Source organism: Caloenas nicobarica, chromosome 5 (assembly GCF_036013445.1).
Source record: "Caloenas nicobarica isolate bCalNic1 chromosome 5, bCalNic1.hap1, whole genome shotgun sequence".
NCBI classification, from domain to species: Eukaryota; Metazoa; Chordata; class Aves; order Columbiformes; family Columbidae; genus Caloenas; species Caloenas nicobarica.
Window position 1 is genome coordinate 53,336,795 of NC_088249.1, and position 22,936 is coordinate 53,359,730.

A 22,936-nucleotide genomic window follows, 5' to 3' on the forward strand; every position below is an offset into this window, starting at 1 on the left:
TTCCTGTGTTTATCCAGGGGCGGGAGGGGGCCGGGCCGGTGTGCAGCGGGAGCGGCGGTTGGCGGAGGAGGGGCCGCCATGGCGGTCACCGAGAGCCAGCTCAAGAAAATGCTCGCCAAGGTAATGGTGTGGCCGGGGCCACTGAAAGGCCCTTCCCCTACCTGCCGGCGGCCCCCGGGCCGAGGCGGTGCGGCCTCAGCGAGAGGCTGGGCGGCGGGGAGCGGGGTCCTGCCCGCGGCCTGGCGGGCCAGGGGCGGAGCGGGGCCTGTGTGTCCTGCAGCCTGGGAGCTGCCCCGGGAGCGGTCGGTTCCCCCTTCCCATCTCCCTCCTGAGGGGCGGGCACGGGTAGTCACCAGCCCGCGGCTTTGTCCTGGGCCGTAGCCTGCGGGGCTCCGGGGTGGTCGTGTCGGCGGCTGGGCGAAGCAGTGACAGAACGGCTGTGTGCGGCCGGAGGCTGTAGGTTGAGTTAGTTTGTGACGGGAAGAATGGCGCACCAAACCTGAAATATTTCCTTATTTGTAGTCCTGCCAAACTTTCGGTCCGGGTTCGGATATTGCCGGTAAAAACTGAATAGAAACCGGTTGCCCAGCTGAGGCTGCCGTGCATGGAAGTGGATCAGAGCTGCAGTGTGGGCTCTTGGGCTGTACGGCGTCGTTTCCAGTCACTGGTTAACTGAAGGTGGAAGGCAAGTTCCACTTCATTGAGCAGGATAAGGGTGGGATTTTTATCATCGTTGTTTAAGGAAATGAGAAAATCTCTTGGAAGGTAAATCATTAATCACCAGAGTCATGTGCGGTTGTGCCACTCTTCAGGTGAAAACTGGGCTTTGTCCAGCAGCTTGAAATGAAACCCCTAGGGCCGAATACTTTGGGGCAGTTATGGTTCTGTTTGGGTTAATTGTTTTAACAACATTTAATCATCATATTTGCGCAATTTTAAAATGAAATAAAATAGGCGATGATCTGATCAGAACTGAAGAAATCTTATTAAAGGGTCTTTCACCTGCATGGAATCATAACCAAATTTCTTTATTAGCTTGAAAATGAGGGCTGAATGCTAACTCTGTATCAGCAAATGAGATCATATATATTTGTATACTCCTTTCTTCTTTAAATGAGTTATTGCCATGCCACAGAAGAAACAGAGTTTAAGATAGTCCTGTATCCTCTTTCCCCCATGCTTGCCTATTTTGTACCCAAAATGCCATCTGACTTTCTGTAGGTAAGTACTTAATAACTGATGAAAAGTGAGGTTGCTGTTTCATGACTCCGTATTTATTTTTCAAAAATAGTTACACTTTCTGTCCTATAGAGGGAAGCTTAGTGATATTTCCCATATTGGATAGTTAAGTGTGTGAGATGACAAAAGATTTAAGCCATAGTTTGGGTGAACATAAGCACTTAATTTAACTTCGGGTATTTACCTGCTGTCTGATCTTGAAAAGCTTGATCTCTTTGTGGTCTGTTTCCTGATATGTATAATGAGGAGGATACATTTGCCATCTGACAATGGAGGAGGAAAAAAAAAAAGTTTGGAAATTAAAAATTCAAATTAAGACATTTTAGTTACCTTTGTAAAAACCACTAGGATCTTATGTTTTCCAGTAAGATTTTGACATTTCTTGGAAATGCTCAACTACTTACTCTATGAACACAGGAAAAGATTGTCTTGTAATATTCTAATATGACTCAGAATGGAAAAGAGAAATAAGCACAGAAGAGTATACTTTGTGATTTAAGTAATAAACAATATAGAAAAGCCATCATTCTCATAAGGAAAAAAATTTAATATGTAATTTTAATATACAGAAGTTCAGTCTTCAGTAGCTGTCTGGATCTAAGTACTGAAATTAATAGCTCATGTAGCACTTAATTTTTCTTGTGGCAGTAGCTGGAATCTTACAAGCTTACCTCCACTGCGTAAGTATTCATCACTCAGTGTAAAAACTATTTGCAGCCATACTCTTGCTCTTAGTTTTACAAGACATGAAAATATTTTTTTAATTTTCAGGTGTTGGACCTGAAAATAACCTGATACCAAATCTAGGTTTTATCAGCCCTGTCAGCCATTGTGTACCAGACTCCCAGAAGGTCTGCTGAGCAGTCGGGCTTTGGTTTATCTATTCTTTGACTAAACTGACCTGAGACTCTTGTGCCAAAAGCAAAGTTAAATCCCGACCCTGAATCCTTATGCTTGTTAGGAGCTTCTGTTAGTGGAAGCCAATTCTTTTTGTTAATAGTGATGAGGCCACTCTTCTTGAGTCTATATCCTGTACCATAAGGTAGCCTCCTATGAAAACACCCCCTCATGCTTTTTAAGGTAGCTGGGAACATGCTGTCATTCGTGCTGTGGTAACACATTCAGCAATGTGGGTATGTACTGCCAGTCCCTGGCTGGCCTAGCCCAAATTCCACAGACCTCTGTCTCCGTGTTGTACCAGTGCCCATGACCTGTTTCTCGCTTCCATTAGGTGTTGAGGAAGGAGGGAGTAATGTACTCAAATGGTAGCAAAGTTGTCTCTCCTGTGTCCCTCCTACATGCTCCAAATCCTGCACCCACTTCCCAGAGGAGGCCGAGATGCTTTGCTGCAGCCCCCCCATCCAAACAGCATCCAGGGGCTGCCCTGACCCTCAAGCTGACCAGCTTCTCTGCTGGTGCCTCCCAGTACAAGCAGCCATCCCTACTGGAGGGGCTGCTTTGCTTTCCCACAGACCTGTGTTTTGACACCTGACTGCATGGCTGTTTTGCCCATGGTCATTTCAGGAAGTCACAGCATCCCCCAAAGTGCAGGTGCTTTTTGTAGACCAAGGTGGCATTATGGGAAGTGGCATGATGTGTTCATCGCTACTCATTAAATAAGAGTTACCATGTGCAGGAGTAGCACCCTTGTAAATCTCTGTAGACAGTAAGAAGAAGAATTAGTTTCTAAGCTTCACAACTCATGAGTGTTGTTTGGAGCAAAGGTGATGTTTACCTCTGGCACCATGCTTTGCTCTCAGATAATGTCTGAATTAATTTGTTCAGATGTTTCTAACATCTGTGTGCTTTGGGTATCGGCCACATCATTGTGTTGGGCCTTTTTTTCCTCCTACCATGGTTGAATGAAAGGATGCTGTTTCTTTATGTTACTTAAGACATCTGAAGAGTGTAATTTTTTTAAGATTTTGTTACAATGAAAATACGGTCAAGAGACATAGTTAGCTGTATTTTTAATAGTAGTTATCAGGAGGAATGGCTATAAGGTTAAAGAACTGTGCCACACGGTGAGCTGGCTCTCTGTTGCCCAGGAGCATCTCCTTTGTTGTCTGTGGAATATAGTTCTGAGGCTGTTCAATTCAATAGTAGTGTATCTGTGTTTTACAGATTTGTGCTGCAAGTTACTCCCTGCTCCTCCTGATAATACTGGTTTCATCCCCTTCCTTTTCTTACTAATAATGTCATGCCTTGAAATGTCTGCTTTCTAGTTGGTAAAATACATGAAAATGCTGATCAATGATTGATAAATACTGTGATGCTTTGAAAAGTGCCATGAAAGATATCTGTGAGGCTCAGATCCTAGATAGCTGTGTGTCAGGAATGTTCAAAATGTCATTATATTTGTTCGGAGATGCATTTTTAAGATCCACATATATCACTCAGATACTGTTGGTTATAGTGGAATGTGAATTAAAACACAATAGTTTTCCCCAAATCACTTGATGTATGGACCCTTGTTTAAGACTAAAAGCATTTTAACACCTTGTTAAAATTTGGTAAGTTATATAGGCAGTGTTCAGTCAAGTAATATGGAGAGCTAAGTTCTTATTCCAAAATAAGAGTGGAGAAGAATGTCTGTATATCAATGTAAACTCTCATAAATGCAGTCCATTGGGTAAATTAAAGCCAAATTAACTAACACTAAAAATTTTGTCTCTAAAATCATTCTTTCTTTTTTGTTTTCCAGTATAAGTATAGAGACCTAACTGTACAGGAGACGACCAGTGTTATTACTCAGTACAAGGACCTCAAACCTGTCATGGATTCATATGGTTAGTCTGTGCATGAGAAATGGGTTTTTTTACTGAATTGTTGATGGGTTCGATATATTTGGTAGTTTTTGTTGGGAAAAAGGAAATTAAAGCTTGGAAACATAATTTGAGTTTCTCTTGTTGATCTTTGACATCAATACTTCCTTAGAAAAACAGACAGTTATTTTCTAAAATAACCTTTCTATATTACTGAATCTATCTAACCTGCCAAGAAGTGTTGCATTTTTCACAGCTTAACTTTTAGTTAATCACTCAGTGATGTCATTTCAGTTGGTGTCCTGAGATTGCTGATATCTTACAAATTCAGCTTTGCTGTCACATAAAGATATTTTTAGAGTTCTATTTAGAAAGAACTGTAAATCAATGAACAAATACTTCATTAAAAGTAATTTTGACAGTCTTTAAGAGTACGAAGAGACTAGTCAAGTGTAGAGAAAATTGGTATGAGGGGTTTTGTAATGTAAGTTAATTTTGACAATAACTGTTTGTTAGCTATTTTGAAGGCTCTGGAGTGCGTTAAATGAAGATGCTATTGAGTGTCAGCTCCAGAGGCTGAGGGCATGGTTTCATAAGACACAGTGAGCCAGCATAGCTGCTGAAGTCATCCTCTTTCTGATCACCTTTCTTTAACTGTCACCTGTGGGATTCCTCTATGAGCTAATTCATATTGCTAATACATCTTCAGAGACTCTATAGTCTTCTGCTTTCTAAATTCTACATCTGGACTGAGAAGTATTAAGAAGGGACATAGAGAAGTAAAAGATAAATTAGTTTTAGCTTGAATAGCTGCAAGGCAGCAGCTGTAACAGAAATAAATATTCATGCAGTGACTAGAGAACCAAAAACAATAGTGAAAGGACTGTGGTTGGAATAGCAAGTTTGCATAACGATAGTGATCAGAATTCCAGATAGCTCTGAGCTGTAGCAAGAAGCCCATTTGTGTTACTACCTCGGAAAGGCTGAGCACAGAACCACTTGCAGATAATTGATACTATTTGGAGCAGTGAAATAAGCAAGAAGAAAATGGTTACATTGCTGTTGAGATAATGTTCAAGTTTTATTAGTAATGAAATATATACACCCACTGAAGTCCCAATATGTTCCACTTGCCTTTGCAGAACATTTACACCAAAAGAATTGTACACAATAAAGTACATTTGAAGTATGACCAGGAACTTTCAGGTGAAATTAAGAAAATAAAAGCTTTATTACCAGAAGTTGATTTATTCAGCCACAAATAATCTATTGGATTGAAAGGATGGGAAAACTAAATACAGCAAGTCAGTAAATTGAGGTCAGGGTTCCTGTGCAGTTTGTGAACTAAGACATTACAGGGAGTCAAGTGCTACGCATTTCTTCCTCTTCAGTATATTATTTTGTGGTTAAATTACCTTTTACTGATTAGGTAATAAATACAAATGGCCCAGTGATTTTCAGTGTCCCTGCTGACCTTTTTGTTTGGAGAAAGCGTAAAGTATTCTTTGTAATCCTAAAGCAACAGTTGTTTTTTAAATTAAGTTTGAGTTCAGATTATCTTTGCAGCGATTTGTACAATTTGCAGTTTGTTTGGTTCCAGCATGTTTTACTTGGTCTCTGAATGAGAAAACAGTTTTATTTGCAGTGAAGATAGTTTGACAAAATATGATATTCCTAAGAAGTAGTAGTAGTCGTCATAGAAGCCGATTGTAGTCATAAGAAGTTACCTGCTTCTAGTCATTTGCTAGTCCTTAAGTGTGCAACAGCAGAATCTTTCAAGCTGAGTTTATATATGTGTAATATCTGAAAACTTATGCTAATAAATAGATGGGGTATAACCTGAACAGAGATGAACATAGCAAATATGTTTGTTTTAAAAGTACTGTTTGTTCCCTTTCAGTTTTTAACGATGGCACAGCTAGGGAGCTGATGAGCCTCAGTGGAACCATTCCTGTGCCTTACAGAGGTATATGTTTATTATTATTATTATCATCATCATCATCATCACCACCACCACCACCACCACCAGTATTTTCCCAAATTACATGAAAAATTATTAAGCTTTGTCCTAGTTCAGTTTCACTACTTGGATGACCACTATTTTCTTGAAATCCTTTACTTGTCCAAAGTGTAATGTTTTAAAGAAATTGTTCCATATTTCTGCTGTAGAATAAAATTTTAATGTTGAGTGTGGCTTCTTCAGTCTTGTACATCTCTGTAACATCTCTTTTTCCTTCAGTACTGCACATTTTTCAAGCTTCTCAATTGAACGAGGGTTGCAAACTGTTTATTGCTGCAGCTAATGATAATTCAGATTAGGGTCTAGTAGAACATTGTAGAACAAATGAGATAATGTATTAGTGGTAAATGGTAATTGTAAATCAAAGTTAAATTGTTATGAAAAATGTTGAGTTCATAGCCATGTTGTGAGCTCTTTGTTGAATGTTATTAGTCGATTTCAGCTTCAGTTGCTGACTCTGCAGTTGAGTTTACTGGGTTCAGGAGTTTTTTATAAATCTGGGTACAAGAGGACAGAGGGTTGGAGTAACTTTTAAAATCTTTCAACATATCTTTTCTAGGTAACACATACAATATCCCAATTTGTCTGTGGCTGCTGGACACCTACCCTTTCAACCCCCCGATTTGTTTTGTTAAACCCACTAGCTCTATGACAATAAAAACTGGGAAGCATGTTGATGCGAATGGAAAGATATACCTTCCCTATCTGCATGAGTGGAAATATGTAAGTATTGCTCTGTTATGAATTCCTTTAGAAAGTTGTATCGGTTTTTTACAAAAAACATAATCCTCTTTATTTGAGACCTTAAACCATTTTTTAATGAAAACAACTGCTTATTATTTGTAATGTCTTCAAGTTCACGATGTTGTATTCTGTTGCGTGGTTAAATGCATCTTTAATGTACAGTTTGTGTGATTAAACAGTGCAGCATAGGCGTCCTTCCCTGGCAGGACACTAATGTGAAGATCTGTGAGACAAGAATATTTATGGAAAGGAAATTATAAATGTTGTTAAACACCTCTGGGCTGAAATTATTTTCTGTGATTAAAATGGACTTGTATGAGCACTTGGACTTCTTTATGTAGGCATTACTGGAGCTTCGAGTACATGGATATATTTGCTTTACCAATAAATGAAAGCATTTAGCAGTGCAGGCCTCATAGAAGTTTTGACCAAAGCATGGACTTGTAAAGATGATAAACTGTGCTGACAAGGTCAGAAGAATGGTACAAGATACATAGTTCTCTAAAAAGTGATTAACAGGAATACATTTATTAAGCATAGGTGGTAGTTCAGCGCTTGCATGGTGACAGTGGGAGATGACTGCCCAGATCAGGATGCAGGTTTTCCACAGGCAAGAGGTTCATCTAAGATACAGGTGATACAGAATTCATTCCATTTGAGAGGCTGGTAAAAATAAGTAAGTGGATTATAGAGCTAAGAAAATTTGGAAATGGGATATTTAATCTGGTGCTGTATTTATGATGCTTGTCCTTATTTTGGTGAAATGAAATCATGCCTATATTAAATGTACTTATAATCTGAGAAGCCTAGTGTAGCTATATTTGAAGGAGGTTTGTGTCATTCCTTAGTGGGTTAGAAAATTTTTTCTTTCGAGCCGTTCTGAACCTGAGCAAAAGCTGTATGCTGTATGAAATTGAAATGTCTGAAAACTTAGTGATCTGTACTTTTATGTTGGAGAGTGGATTTAGGTTTTTAAAAAAGTGTTATAATCCATCACTGCACAGTCATCTTCAGTCATTTATTGCCATGCAGTTGATATGGATCCTTGTATTACCCAGTTTATTCTGGTTGTAAACACTACTGTAGCTATATTTTGCTGTACCAGTTTGAATACCAGCTGGCTGGTTTTGGAATCTGTAAAGAAATCGATAAAGGGAGTTAAATATGTACATGTATGTAAATATATATATGTATATTAAAAAAAAATACAGGTAAAAGGATGGCTTTTGAGGGCCAATGGTACCATCGGTACCATTTTGTTACTATAGTCAGTTAACTGTCTGATAACGATACCAACAACTTGCGATTTGCTTACCCTCACAGCCCCAGTCAGACTTGCTAGAACTGATCCAGGTCATGATTGTTGTGTTCGGTGAGGAACCTCCAGTCTTTTCTCGGCCTACAGCTTCATCAAGTTACCCACCATACCAGGCAACAGGCCCACCAACTAGTAAGTGGTCATGGCTACTAATGTCTATAAATAATCATAGTAATATTCCAAAGCGTATTGTTGCTCTGCATAGTTTGTGAACAAATGATGTGTTCTACTCTAGAATGGTTTTCTATATGGTTGGCTAATGAATTCACCTGTGCTGTACCTGACCTTTTGAACTATGTTGGAAGAATGTGTGTGTTTCTTTGAATTTTGGAAGGAAGGCAAAAATCAAGTTTGTATTTAGAAAAAGAAAAGGTGAGGGAGGGGGCAAACCCCTCTCCATGTCCCTCAAACCACCACCACCAAACAAACAAACAAAACACCACCCAAGCCCCTCAAAACAACAAGTAACCTGTCACCATTGTCAACATTCAGACTATTATTCAGATAACTGTCTTTGTATCTTGTCTTTTTTTTCATTCTGATAATACAAGTCCATCTGTTAAGTTTCCTGCAACCATTGATTTCATAAGCAAAAGCATACTGCTTGTGCTTTCTATGCCTACACTCCTGTTTTGTTTTTTATTTTTCAATGATTGCTGGATGAATATTAAAAAAAATAACAACTGCCTTGTGGTCTTTCTTTCTTCCTTGTTGATTTAGTACTCTGACATAGTATTCATTCTCATTTTCTTGCAAAAATTCTCAAGACTTTTTATTTAAACTTCTGGAGGTATCTTATTTTAAAGACTGGGGACAGGTGAGTGGGGGAAAAAGGGGAAGTGGGAAACAGAAAATCCCAGAGATTCTTCCAAAAGGAGACTCTGCATTGGGTGGAAAAAAACAAAACAAAACAGTAGAGGAGACCTACTCAAGGCAAGACTGAAGCAGGAGGGGATGGAGAGCAGATTAGCTGAAGGTTGTTTAATGGTATTATGACAATACTACATTAATTTATTGGTAGAGTAGCTGTATTTGGAGTTATATATTTCCTATTGCAATGCACGTAGTGTTACGCCTGAAAAGCTAAAGTACTATTCATTATGATTTCCAACTGAAACCGTTTTTAACAAAGTCTTAGCTTCCTAATGTGTGAGACGAGGGGTAGCAAACATAAATGATACCGTTAGAGATAGCTGGCTAAAGGTGAGTGTTCGGGACTTATCCAGCACCAGCCTACCTATGAGAGCACGAGGTGATTGTACTGTTCTGATTTTCCAAGAACAGCGGGTGTCAGTACAAGTGTAGTTTTAGTAGAGACTATGACCTATATTGTGCTTTAAGAAAGGATCATCAATTGAAACGCACTTGATTACTCAATGCTAGCATAGCTGAAGTAATTTTAGTGGAAACGTTTCAGGATTCTCACATTGTTAATAACTACTTAGTTTTAATAGTGTAGCCAGGTTTTCCTTATTTTACAGACATCTAGGTTTGGGTTTTTTAAGTTCTAGATACAGTGTTTAAGAAGAAATTAAGCCCTTTTTAAAAAATTGAATCATTTGAAAGCATTCAGGGATGAAAATAGCTCTGCTCTTTAAGAAAAGAAAAGCTATTTGATGTAATATTCCTCAAGTTACAAGAAATGTGGAATAAATATATCCAAACCATAATTTTTATAATAGAATTGTGAGATTTCCAAGAAGAAACTTAAAATTCTTAGGATTGTTAAAGCCTTAGACGTTTATATGTGCTGGTAAAAATTCTCAAAGTATAACTTCTAAGTGGCAGGAATTACTGGATAAGAACATGATTGGGTTGTTAAACAGCTAATCAACTGTTGTGAAATCTGGCTACTCTGAAGGTACTTAAATTATACACTCATTATTTAGTGAGTATAGAACAATGGGTTCATTGGAAGGGGTATTTTTTTTTTTAAGCAATTATATAAAAACAGAAACAGATCTTCAGGTGTGTAATTTTTAATAACACTACTGGTTTTTTTAATTTCCCTAGCCGCCCATAGTTTTTCTTATTCACACTTTACTTACTACAACTACTTGTTGTGGATTTTTAAATCTGTATCCATTTTTATCCATGCAGCAGTCAGTTTAATGATTAAGAAAACAAATAAATATGCAATGAAAGGTGTTCTGTCCTGTTGTTCTAAGGAGTGTGTAATTGGCCTCAATTACAATTCTCGTACTCTCCCTCCAAACAAAACACTCTTGAAAATATTTTAACCGAAGTTGATAGGTAGAGGTAGAGTCTTCAGAAATGCAAAATTTGCCTGCATTTTGTGAAAATGTGTTGGGATACAGAAAGGCAATTCTAACTGGTCAGTGCATGGATGGAAGGTCTGCTGCGGTTTAGTCCTTCACATGTTTCAATGGGAAGCAGCTGCCTTGGTCGGTTGGCACAGAGATCACTCCTGGCAAACAGGTGTCCTGCAGGTGTCCCACTTGCCAAGCTGCACGGGAGCGGCTTGGGAAACACCCTGGGGGGTGCTGTGAGAGGTGGTGGTGGAGGGTGCAGGGTACGCAGTGTTGGGGGCTTCGGCCATACAATGACTTATCTTAGTCTTGTTGTTTCATTGTGCTACACTGTAGTCGTTATTCAATAATATTTTGAAAAGCATCTAACTGCAGCATAAGTACAGCTCACTAGTGTGATATTAATATATATTGAACTTCTGAAAAGTAAAAATGTACAAAATCATTATTTTATTTAGCTTCCTATGTGCCGGGCATTCCAGGTGGAATATCTCCCTACCCAGCAGGCAGCACCTCTAACCCGAGGTAAGAACCCCTTTAAACCGTCATTGTTTGCGTAATAGACGGTTTCACTGAACAGTGTCTAGTTTTAGGTGTATTTTCCTAAGGTATACTTGTTGTATAATTTTTGCGTTAGCATTTTTTTTAAGTGAGGACTGAATTCTTGTCGATAGCCAAAAGAAAGTTTGAGAAAGCTTTAGCTCTCTTAGTGTCACTTGTTCAAATACAATATACTTGAGTGATAAATATATTTTGAAAATTATTACCTAACTTCCAGATGTTATCTTGCCTCACTCATGTATCAAATTAGTTTTTATAAGATTTATACCCTACAACTTGGGGGTTTTTGTTAGTGTTGTTAGTATGGTTTGGGGTAATTAGCAACTCAAAACATCGAACAAAACAATTGCTGGATTAATGCAAACCTTGACTCCAACATAAATGTGGATTTAATTCAGAGAACTCATAAGAGAATTTGAAGGGCACAAAATTATTTTTAAAGCTTTTTATTAATCTAAAGACTGTTTTTTAAAGTGTGTTGTATAATAGCTTGGAATAAAGCTTTTCCAGAAGACTTGCAGTTCTGTCTTAGCAAGTAGTAAGATGCTGATTGCTGCCTCCTAGTGTGTACCTACATTTTTTTCACATCACAATTAATTATTTTTATTATTAATATCCTTTTGTCATGATTTTATGTTAGGAGCATCTGAGGATTTCCTGTAGTATATAACATTTTTATTTTTAAAAAGAAAAAAAGTGTAAACCCTGTAAGCATTAGGAAGGTGGAGGGTTATGTTTTAAGAAGTGAAAAATGGGGATTTAGGTAAGTTCTTATGGCAAGTTTTTTGCTCCTAAATAGCTTAAATAAAGTATTCTTAATGTTTGTACAAAAATGAATGATAGAACTATTTTTAAAATAATACCATTTATGAGTGAACAGAAAGATTTTAAGAATTAATTAATTTGCCGTTATCTAAGAGGCACAGAATATGCTTATTTCATATTTTACGTGTTTTTCTTGGGCCATTTTGTTTACTTACAGCCATAGTTAATACTCTGCTATATGCAGGTATTTGTCAGTCTAGTACTGACTAATTTGAGTCCTTGTTTTAATTGAGAGTAAATGTATTTTAGAAAGATATTGTAGACCATTATGTTACATGTCATCTTGCCATTTTTTCCGTGAACACATGAATATTTTTGCTTTCCTTCATTATTCAGAGCAGGGCTGAGAATTTCTGGATGAGTTTCATCTTGCAACCATATTTTGCACAACATTTTTAGGCTTACATAAAGCGGTTCAGCCATCACATTGTTAACTATTCTCATTAAAAATTATTAAATTGAAATTGCTGTTTGTGTGTTTGTAGCTAGAATAATTTCTTTTGGATACTTTGAGGTTTTTGTATGGCACGTTGGAAATTGCACAGCAAGATGAAGAGATTGAAGAGCATTTGGAATGATCCAAATGCTTGACCAGGCAATAACTAGGTAGGGTTTCAGATGAAATGGTATCTTCTTAAATCATACCAGAAATACAAATTGTGAAAGATGTTAATGTGAACTAGAAAAAAGAAAAAGTATAACTTGGCCTGCAATTTAAACATTTCATTATGTAAACAAATGTTTAACATGGTGACATAAAGATAATCTATATAAATGATATTTTACTAATATTTACATAACATTAGTGTATCTTTCTTTGTCTAAGCAGCTTCCCAAACTATCCTTACCCGGGTGGTGTTCCATTTCCAGCAACCACTAGTGTTCAGTTCTACCCTTCTCAGCCTCCTGTGACTACTGTTGGTGAGTAGATTTGAAAGGATTTCTCTGAAAAGTGAAGCTTCCCTCTAGAGCTGATATGTAAGGAAAGAAGATTGAAAAAGCAAAAATGTATTGTTCTTAAGCTGACCTCTACAAAGTATTGATCTTCAATTTTAAAAGGAAATAATAAAATACATTTTATGTCCTTCGCTGTGTATTTTGTGTAGTCAGAAACTTGATAAATTCCTGGGTTTGTGCAATGCATTGTGTGCACTCTGTGAATATTTTTAAGAGCACCATGTGTAACTATCGCAAGTTGTTTGTTTTTTTTTTTTCTCACCCTTTAACTGTATGTGACTTTTGATTGTCTGCATTGCTCTGTTTGTGGTTTATAAAAATGGTTTTCTTCTTATTTAATCATCTATTAGATTCACTTTACTTACTCTTTATTTATAGTTTCTTTACTCCAAAATCATAGCTATCTAAAGCAGAGGTTTCCAATGCATTTGGAATGAGGTTCGTTTTTACTGAGTTTCTTCTCTAGCCCCATCACTGTTTCTTCTTAGTGGTCCCCACCTGATGCTTCTTTCTTCCCTTCAGCAGCAAGATCTAGGATATTAATGTGTATTTTTCCCAGTCTGCTGCTCCGTGGCCCTGTGCTGGCAAAATACATGAGCTCAGTTTTCGCCCTGCACGTCCTGTTTAGGATATGTGTAACAGGTTGGGAACCAGTGATGAAGGTCACCTAGTGCTGTAGGAAGTTGGTGCAGTAACTTTCCAGTGGGACGATAGTCCTTTTGGAGCAGTTAGATGATAAGGATGTAGACGCTTTTGTGACCTCATTAAGAGTATCAATCATTTGTAGTCTCTTGCACAGAACTTTAAAAGTTCATTCAGAGGTTCTTCATGTAATGTGTAAACTCCCAGTTATTTATACATATTCTTCCCTCCAGAACTGAGTGTATTTGGAAATTCTCATTCACACAAGTGGAGACAAGGCAAGTTTACAGCTTGGCAGAAGAAGATAGGTGTTTCTACTTTACTCTTAAAATACTTGAAGAGTTCTTTTGTTACAGTATTCCAAAACAACAATAAATTGTATTCTCCTTGTGCCTGATCCCATCCTTTGCATACGTGTTCTTTCAGTCTTTTGAATTAGAAGAGTCTTTTCTGGAAGTTGTTGGCTGTTTCAGTGGTCATCTCCACCCTGAGGTGACATGTGTCTACCACACATACTGCAAGAAAGCCACTGTCCTGCTTGAGTAGCTCTACCAGTGCTCAGTGTTGGGGGCTGTAGGTGGGTCCTTGAGAACTGATAGTCTCCACCGGCTCTCATGCAGGGAGCTGACTAGAACCTTTCTAGGGAACATCGGCTTTCTGCAGCATCTTTCTCAAACAGATCCATTTTGCTTTTATGTAGTAGAGAGAGAGTTAGTTTAAAATATAGATGTATCCTATTTTATTTCTTTCCTTCACTTTCATCCCCAGTGAGGGTGAACAAAGGTGGAATATCTGCCAAATGTCATAGAAGGCTCTTCAAGTCCTGAGTTAGATCATCTGATACCATGTTGTAAGGCCAAATTTTTCACTGTCGATTTAGCATTAGATGGATTCATTTGATGCAGCTAGGTAAAAGTCATACACCTGTTACACACGGTTTATCTCTTGTGCCAAATGAAATGAAAACATGTCTCATTAATCATCCACTGTATTTACAGTACTGTTTGGTTTTGTACAGTATTGTGTTTCTTTCTTGCAACTGCAAATGTTTATTTCCTGTACAGATTGTTTGGCTGTGGTTTATTGTGATAGTTTATTTGGGAGCGTAGCAGGTGCTACAACTATAGAGTTTTGTGTGGATGGTGGTGGGGTGTTTCCTATGGTGAGCTTAGTTTGGATCAAATGAAAATATTCAGAGTAGCTTAAGTTTTTAATAATAGCTGTTCTTTTTCAAATACTCCTTGAGGGTTTTTCTGTTCAATCACCTGCCATTTATTACCTTTCTGATGCAGTTACTAGTTTGCTGATTCTGTAAGGTCACTTCTGAAACCAGACTCTGCCTGCTAAAGGTTAAGGGTTTCAGTGCTCTGTGGATTTAATGGCTGTGTGCCATAAAATCTTCCCCAAGCTGGGCTAATTATGGAAGTGACAGAAAATGCTAAGGGTTCATGCTCTTTAAGAAGATACATAAAATCTAATTGACCTGTATTGAAATGATCTTTTATATGTTCAAAGACCTCTTACCTATCTGTTGGCACTTCTATGTGAACTTTCATTGTGTTAGATGTATTATGATTTTTTTTTCTCTATTCTACTTCACTGTTGAAGTGAACCTTGTGTAAAATATTCCAGAGTGAGGGATATCAGGGAAAAAAAAATTTAGAGCTGATAACTGGTTCTGACTTTGCATTAGAGAATGATCTGTTATGTAAACAGTAACTGAAATCATGCTAATGCTGTTCTTGAAGTGAAATTGGACTGTTCTGATTTGAAACTTGTATACTTATAATTGTCTGCCTCACACAGGAAGTCCTAAACAGTGAATAAACTCTTTGTCCCAGATAGTTTGAGTGACTTGGTTTAAGTTTTACTTCTCATTGTAGAAAGTACTGTTCTTTTCTCCTCTTCATAACAAGCAGCAATGGTGAATTCCTGGGTTTGTGTGTATGGTGCCATTTGACAGTTTCTGTTGCTAATTCTAATAGGTAGTTAACCAAATACTGAAAATTATCTTGTTAACTGGTAACAGGGTGCATTGCTTAAGCCAGAACTGTAAATCAGATCAAGTGTTGGGACATTTATATTTTCTTTGTACCAGTTGATTAATAATTTAATATCTTTTTTCCAGTAGTAATTGGTTTATTTTTTAAAATTTACACATATTCTGGTGCAATTTGTATGTCCGTAAAGCGCTCACATTAGTAATTATCAAAGTCTGATGTTTTCTTAATTTTAGAAGAATTTGGTGGGTTAGTAAACATGATGTGCACCTTCCGGTAGTTCATCTCATGTCATTTGCATAGCTTTACTTTTCCAGATATCTGGCTTGGTGTAGGTTTTCTGGACAGGAATAGGACAGGAAAAGTCATATGAGTTTATGCAGTCTTATTCTGTTAGCAGCAAAAGTCAAAAAAAATCCTCTGGATTTTTTAAGGATTCTGAAGCATGCAGTCTTGTCACCAACAGTTTGCATTTGTTAGTATAAGAATACCAACAGACACTCCAAATAGATTTTGTTGTTGTTGTTAAAAAAAAAAAGACTCTAACAGAAAATTGTTAATTTTTTAAAGTTTCTTCTTTTCTAAAGGCAGAGTTTAGATTTTTGAACTATATTCTGGATTGTTGCCGATTATCAGGGAGATATGCAGCCTACCCCAAGAATGCAGTAATGCTGAAATTTCAGTCCACCCTTTTTCTGAATAACCGTAGTAAAATTATTGTGATCTTATTTCTGGCTAATAGTAGTTTAGTTATTGAGTACTATCAATAACATATTCAAAAAATACATTTATTACTGTTTGTCTTAGTGTAATTTACTCTGAAAATACCAATCTTTGAACTACTGTGTTTAAATGGGAAAATTAATGTATGGTTTGAGTTGCTTGTTTGCTTTTTCTGAGTCCTGTGGTTATTAAGGAAGGTGAAGACATTGATTGGATTTCAGCTGGCTTGAGACACTTTTCTGAACCTTTGGGAAGGAATAACAGAAGTATGCTAATGGGTTTTTCTTGAGCTCTGTGAGATTCACAGGAGCCTGGATGGATATTTTTTCACTTTGTAATTTTTTGAGATCTGGGGTCCTGGCAAATCTGATGTACGTAACGTTGTAACAACTTCAGGGTTTCGATAATTGTGTCTCTGGATAAAAAGATTACTATGGTAAAAATGCTTTTTGGAAATTTTCTTTCCAGTTACAGAACTTCAAATCTCTACTTTTCATCCACAGAAGTTAGAATGTTTAGGCACAAAACCTGATATAATGCTTGCTTTATTAGTAGTTGTTACAATCCAATTGAAATTTCACTGATCTAGAAGGTGTGAGGCACAAGCGTGGGGAGACCGGGACACTCCAGTTTTTCTCATAGAAGAGTGGTTGAAGTGGTCTGTGATAAATACAGATACAATTCTGCGACCAGTAGCCTCTTGACATTCTCCAGAGCAATCCAAGTGTCCTGGGCTGCAGGTACACACCACTTCTGTAGCAGACATAAAGGATTTACCTTTCTATTTAAAAGCTGTTAGTGACAGATTCTTGAAATTAGGTGATCTCATTGAAAGGCTGATTTGTGAAAGCAATAATGATATTCATGCTTAAATGTGAAAGCCTCTGGTACTTCAGAGGGAGAGGGACTAATGAAATATATTAGATAATTTATTGTTATGTTTTCTAGTATTGCTGCATCAAAATATGATTTAATAAACTGAAATTACAAGTTGTATCTAGCAATCAAAACAATAAAAAAGAGGTAGTAACCTCAGTTGTTTTAACTCAGTCACATAGCAGCCTTGATTGCTGTTTAATTGTAATGTCAATCATTTATAGAGACTAGTGATATCATACTAGAACAGTATTGGTTAGTAGTTTGCTTTGCTACTGCTAAATCCCTACCCTGAGTTTGTGGGCACAATGGACCAAGTGGTGCTGGCAGATTAGTATACCTGCAATCAAATTGTATGTCATCATCTTCGTCTTACGCTTACCTAAAATAGCTATGTTTGCTTTTTTAGAATCAAATTGTATAAATAATTCCACAGAATCTCTGTATGCTTCACTAATACTCTTTATTCAACTAACATTAAAGAAGTATTTTATCCAGAGAGAATTTTTACAGGTTCTTCATGGGTGCCATTAACTAATTTTATAAACCACACTCTCCCCCCCGCCCCGCTCCAATTACAATACCATCCCGCAGAAGTTTAAAAAAAGAAATGGTAGGCCCAGTGTAACACTGAACATGTACCTAAGTCTGCCATCTGATTTTAATCTGCTAGTACATATCTATAAACTGTACGCTAATACAATTGATTAACATTTCTCTGTCTGCCTTACAATCTTTTAATGAATGTTGCTTGTTAAAGTGAGAATAATACAGAACATTCGTATTGAAGTAATGTTGATTGTTTGACTGCCCTCCCATACCTGCCCTAGGATGGCTGAATGATCATAGTTGTGGAACCAATTGGAAAGTCTAGGTCATATTTTAGCTTTTTAATCACTTTATATGCTCCAGTAATTTGTCACTTAACCAGACCCTGCTTTTAGGTCTTCATAAATATAAAAGGCAACAGTTAAGCCATTTTTCATTGAAATTATTTTTGTTAGCTTAGTGTTCGTTTATTTTTATTAATCTGAAACAAACAAACACCCCCCCCCAAAAAAACCCAAAACAAACAAAGAAAAAAACCCAAACACACAACAAAAGAAAACAGTAGTTGGCAAGCCTCAAGATAGAGAGTACCTATAGGCAAATTCACTATCTCAAGCCAGCTGTTGCATTAATTGCAGTTCAATATGTGTATCCATTAATTCCTATAGAGTTTACCAGAAATTCATTCTCGTTTTAAAGACTCAGACAGACAACATTTGTAGACTTCGGGGGAAATGGCCAGCCCATTTTTTAACTAAAGAAAGATTGCAGATATGGGAATAGTAAAGTGAATTAATAGATGTGTACCCCAGTTTACTTATGTACATCTTAATGTGTTTTATCTCACTGTGGTCTCTTCACTGCTTCTGAAAATTATTGCACAAAACAGTTTATTTTACTGTCTTTTTTGCTAAAGTACACACAGCAAATTAGCCACTTTGTTTTCAAACTGGCCTTATCCTGAAGCCAGTGCAGAGCAGCCTTAATGTTGTGGTTGTGAATTCTCTTGTGCAGGACCCAGTAGAGATGGAACTATCAGTGAGGATACCATTCGAGCTTCACTTATTTCGGCAGTCAGTGATAAACTGAGATGGCGGATGAAGGAAGAAATGGATCGTGCACAAGCTGAACTCAATGCCTTGAAACGGACAGAGGAGGACCTGAAGAAAGGACACCAGAAACTGGAAGAGATGGTAACTCGCCTGGATCAAGAAGTGGTAAGCTGAGATGAAACACTGCTCTGTATCCGAGTATTCCTAGCAGTGAACAGAAGCATGCAGTTAATTCATTATTATTTTAAAATATATATTCTCTTTCCAAATTGAGGCACATGTGTTCAGGCTGAAGCAAATCAGAAATAGCAATGACCATAAGATGCCCAGTCCCGTATGTATCTTACAAACGTCATTATTCAGTGGTAGAGGAACAGTGTTATTTTTTCCTCAGCCCCCCTGTGAAAGATACCAGTGGTATGAGATTATTTCGTAATTTTGTCTCAGTTTCTGGCTAATAATGTGTAACAGCAGCACTGGAGAACATTTCAGTGTCTAAGTGCAGGGACACTGATTTTAGTCACAGCCTCCTTACATAGCCTCCAGACTTTTTCTTTCCCAGACAAGAGTCTCTCCTACTCGGTATGGTCAAATTCCTACAATTTTCCGTTAAGTCCTGGCATCTTTTGCTTAGTCCATCTGCTCCTTGCATAACTGCTCGGGAATAATATTTTGGGATTGATGAGCAGTTTCTGAAATGAGCTCAATGCTCAGATATGGTTTCAAATAAATAATTAGGAATTATTAATAAGGACTAGAGAAGAGGGGAGATACCATTATGTCACCCTATGAGTCTATGATGTGCTCACTTTAAATGTAGTGTGTAATTCTAGTCTTTCCTGTCTTGGGAAAAAAAAGGACTTTAATAGAACTGCAGATGTTTGATGCAAAGACAAGAAGGATGATCATGCATATCAGACAGTTTCCATAAACAACATGACGAAGTGAGCTAGGACTTCAGTCTGGAAAAAAGACAGTGGGGACAGAGAGAGTGGAATGTGATAATTGTCTATATGGATTTGAGTGATATGAGGAAAAATATGGTGATGTGCAGCCTCTTCCAGTGTGTTAGCTGTGGGACATCGAAAATATCACGAGGCAAATTCAAAAGTAGCAAAAGGAGGTACTTCTCATAAAGATGCGGTTAAGTTGTGTATAATGTTAATGGGTAAAGTCAGCATATTTTCTTTCCTGCCCATACAGTTTAGTGTTTGTCTGATCCATGCTCAGCAAACTTGTATAGGAACTTACTCCAAAAGACACGTTTCCAAAGAAAATAATTATTTTGGCTTTGCTTTTATTATCTTTAGATAGTTTAAGTGGTTCTTTTTCCTTATGTGGCACCTTCAAAATACTTGAAGACTGTTAGCATGCCTTCTCCACAGTTAAAATTGGTAATGGGTTGACGTTGTCTAAAACAGCCTTTTCTTTTTTAAAATGAAAGAAACCAAAATCTATAGATTGGTAGCTCTTTCCTTTGTAAAAATCATACTAGACATGAGTAGAGAAGAATCAACTGGCATGTCTAAAAACCTTTTATCTTGACAATTGTATCACAAGAAGACATTCAGTTCTTGAGACCTAAGAAATAAATAAACATCTTAATTGTTTTTAGGCTGAAGTTGACAAGAACATTGAACTTCTCAAAAAGAAGGATGAAGAGCTCAGTTCTGCCCTAGAGAAAATGGAAAATCAGTCAGAAAATAATGACATAGATGAAGTTATTATTCCTACAGCACCACTTTACAAGCAGATCCTGAACTTATATGCAGAGGAAAATGCAATTGAAGACACCATCTTCTACCTTGGGGAAGCATTAAGACGTGGAGTGATAGATCTAGATGTCTTTTTAAAGGTAAGTTTCTTGGGATGTTTTTAAGATGTGCGTTTCAAATGTGTTTAAATACTTCAAACTCTTTTGTTCAGATTTTTAATGTGATTTCTTTGCTGAAGAGCATCTTGGAAGTTTTAAAAGACAAATTTCAGAATTAAGATAAAAGACCAATTTTATAAGCATCATAGATACGAAGTCATTTATTGTTAGACAGGTGCAACAGTGTCAACATAGGCTTTCCATTGGATTTGCAGTCTGTGGATGCCTAGAAAAAAAAAACTATCTAGTTTTGCATCTCTAGCAGAGACCTTCTTAGACAATTTGTTCCCTTTCTTTGCTGTCCTTAGTGCTAAAAGTTTTCATAATGTCCGATCTAATAACCTTCCTTTATTTTGAACCTTATGTGCATGGTGATGGCACACCAATTAAAAACAGATCTGTTGTTATTTTGAAAATATGGAATAAAACTACACAAAATATGTATGTCAGAGTAAGTACTGTTGCCACTGGGTCTGGAAGGGTTAGTGTGCAGATGTGTTAATAGTCTGTACTTGGGCCACTGGGTAACAGGAGTTACCAGTCCTTCTTTTTTCTAACAGTTGAGGTTCTCCCCAAATTACCACTTAAGCTTTGCTTTTAACATCCAGTGTACAATGCACTACATAGAGATGTATTATTTCCTCCTTATGTAGCTGGCTAGTTGTGTTTATCTACTGCTAGAAGAGCTGTTCTCTGCCTCATGGGAACTGCATTAGTCTGACTTCATCTTGAAGTATATATTACTACTTTCCTCTTTGATAAGAGTATGTGCAGTTAATAATTAAAATCACAAAAAAATATTAGAGTGATTACATTTGGTAGCCATCTGCAAGTCATTTTAAGCCAAGATGTTATTTAGTAGACTAATGCATTTAGTGTTTCCAAAAACCTAACATCTTGTTTGAATCATGACCTGTGTCTTGCTTTGAAGATGTGTATTGCAATATAATGATTATATCAAAATTTTCCCAATAGCCAGCTGTTCTAATTTTTTCTTTCTGCAGCATGTACGTCTTTTGTCTCGCAAGCAGTTCCAGCTGAGAGCATTAATGCAGAAAGCAAGGAAGACTGCTGGACTCAGTGATCTCTACTAAATTCTAAGACTTGAACTTGGAAGTTAGATTTCCTTATGAAGCAGCCATTCTCTTGGTGTTTCTCTTAATCAGTAGGTGCCCAGAATAAGTTATTACATCATTCAAGTGTAAGATATTTTGAATCAATAATATATTTTCTTTTTGGTAAAGACTAGCTTTTATTAATGCACTTTCTATCTCCTGTAACCTTTGTGCTGGTGGACTTATGCTGAATAAAACTTGTTGCATATTTTCTTCCTCTACAGAACTGTGTACAATGCGCTTTCTTTACAAACAGACCTGGCTTATGCAATGTCAGCTTAACCATACTTTCACTTTACTTCTGAGATTTGGAAGAATTTCAGTTTCCTGAGCTGGAAAAATTAGCATTTCAACAAAACTAACCTTTGTTATGACCAATGAAAGCTGGAAACTCAGAATTTCAAGTCCCTGCTGTTTGAAATCCAAATTATTGTGTATTCTACCATCAGATCATGGTCACAGCAGAGTATACCTCATGGTGCCGTAAGAAGCCTTGACAAATGTTGCATTTTTCCATTAGAAAATACTTGAGGAAAAGCTGCTGCATTTTTGGTTGTGCTCCCTGGCAGGCAGAAAACGCTACACGCCAGAACGGCACAGGAGCTGGGATGGAGCTCATATTGACCAGCCTGGTGGTTAAACACTGCGCTGTCTGCAAAAGAGGCTACAGGGTACAGGGCATCTCCCAGCGGGGAGTGCCGTAGGGATGCAGGGTGTTGCTCTTTTCGCCTCTCAGCAGCATCGTGCTGTCCTCCTCCACTTGCTTCTGTAGGCTGCCTCAGCAGAGCCAGCTTCAAAACCAGTTTGTTGGTCTCAATGCAGTAATCAGTGTGGCACAGAACTGAGTGTTTGGCTTAGGGCTTTTAATGTTACCATTGGATCTGGAGAGATTCAAGTTCATATTTCAAAGCTGGGTGGGAATTCATGTAGTAAAAAGTGGAAGTCCTGTGGATCTTCTGAAGCCTTTTGAAAGGGCTTCATACCATCTTCCTGTCATCTGCAGAAAGCACTATTGCTGTGTGCACTTTCCAGGTGCTGTTTTGGTCACGGGGATATGAGAGAATGTGGCTACAGCTTTCCCTTTGTTGCTGAAGTTGCTTCATGAGCACTTCAGCTTATTCTAAAACACTTTGTTCTGCAAGTGTCACCAGCTGTACTCCATATTAAAAAATCCACACTAGACTTAATCAGGTGATCTATTTCCCTTTTTAAGCTCCATGCTGTGTCCTAACCTTAGAAAAAGCTAAGAATAAAGCCTTTCTCTCTTTATTGTAATGAGGTATATTGTTTTAAAATATTAATGACAGAGAAGATAGTTAATTCTAACTTACTAGGGGCTTTGAGGAGTAACTTTGGTCATTGTTTCTATTCTTGGCTGCTGTTCCAGAGGACATGCTTTTCTGTGCT

At 37.5% G+C, this 22,936-nt stretch overlaps 1 protein-coding gene across 1 annotated transcript; it reads left to right on the forward strand.

Annotated features, from left to right (window-relative positions):
* Positions 1-20: 20 nt before the first annotated feature.
* TSG101 (tumor susceptibility 101) lies at positions 21-21,731 on the forward strand. The gene is made up of 10 exons (XM_065635046.1): positions 21-120; positions 3,944-4,028; positions 5,905-5,970; positions 6,584-6,747; positions 8,092-8,218; positions 10,815-10,881; positions 12,572-12,663; positions 18,504-18,706; positions 20,157-20,396; positions 21,419-21,731. The coding sequence occupies exons 1-10, from the start codon at positions 79-81 to the stop codon at positions 21,506-21,508; spliced, it is 1,176 nt and encodes a 391-aa protein (XP_065491118.1). The 5' UTR covers positions 21-78; the 3' UTR covers positions 21,509-21,731.
* Positions 21,732-22,936: the final 1,205 nt, after the last annotated feature.

Bases quoted from the DNA above. Each gene is read 5' to 3' on its own strand.
- TSG101 (XM_065635046.1), top strand. From the start codon at position 79: ATGGCGGTCACCGAGAGCCAGCTCAAGAAAATGCTCGCCAAG. The intron at 6,748-8,091 runs GTAAGTATTGCT...TTACCCTCACAG, and splicing joins ATCTGCATGAGTGGAAATAT to CCCCAGTCAGACTTGCTAGA. The intron at 18,707-20,156 runs GTAAGCTGAGAT...AATTGTTTTTAG, and splicing joins CTCGCCTGGATCAAGAAGTG to GCTGAAGTTGACAAGAACAT.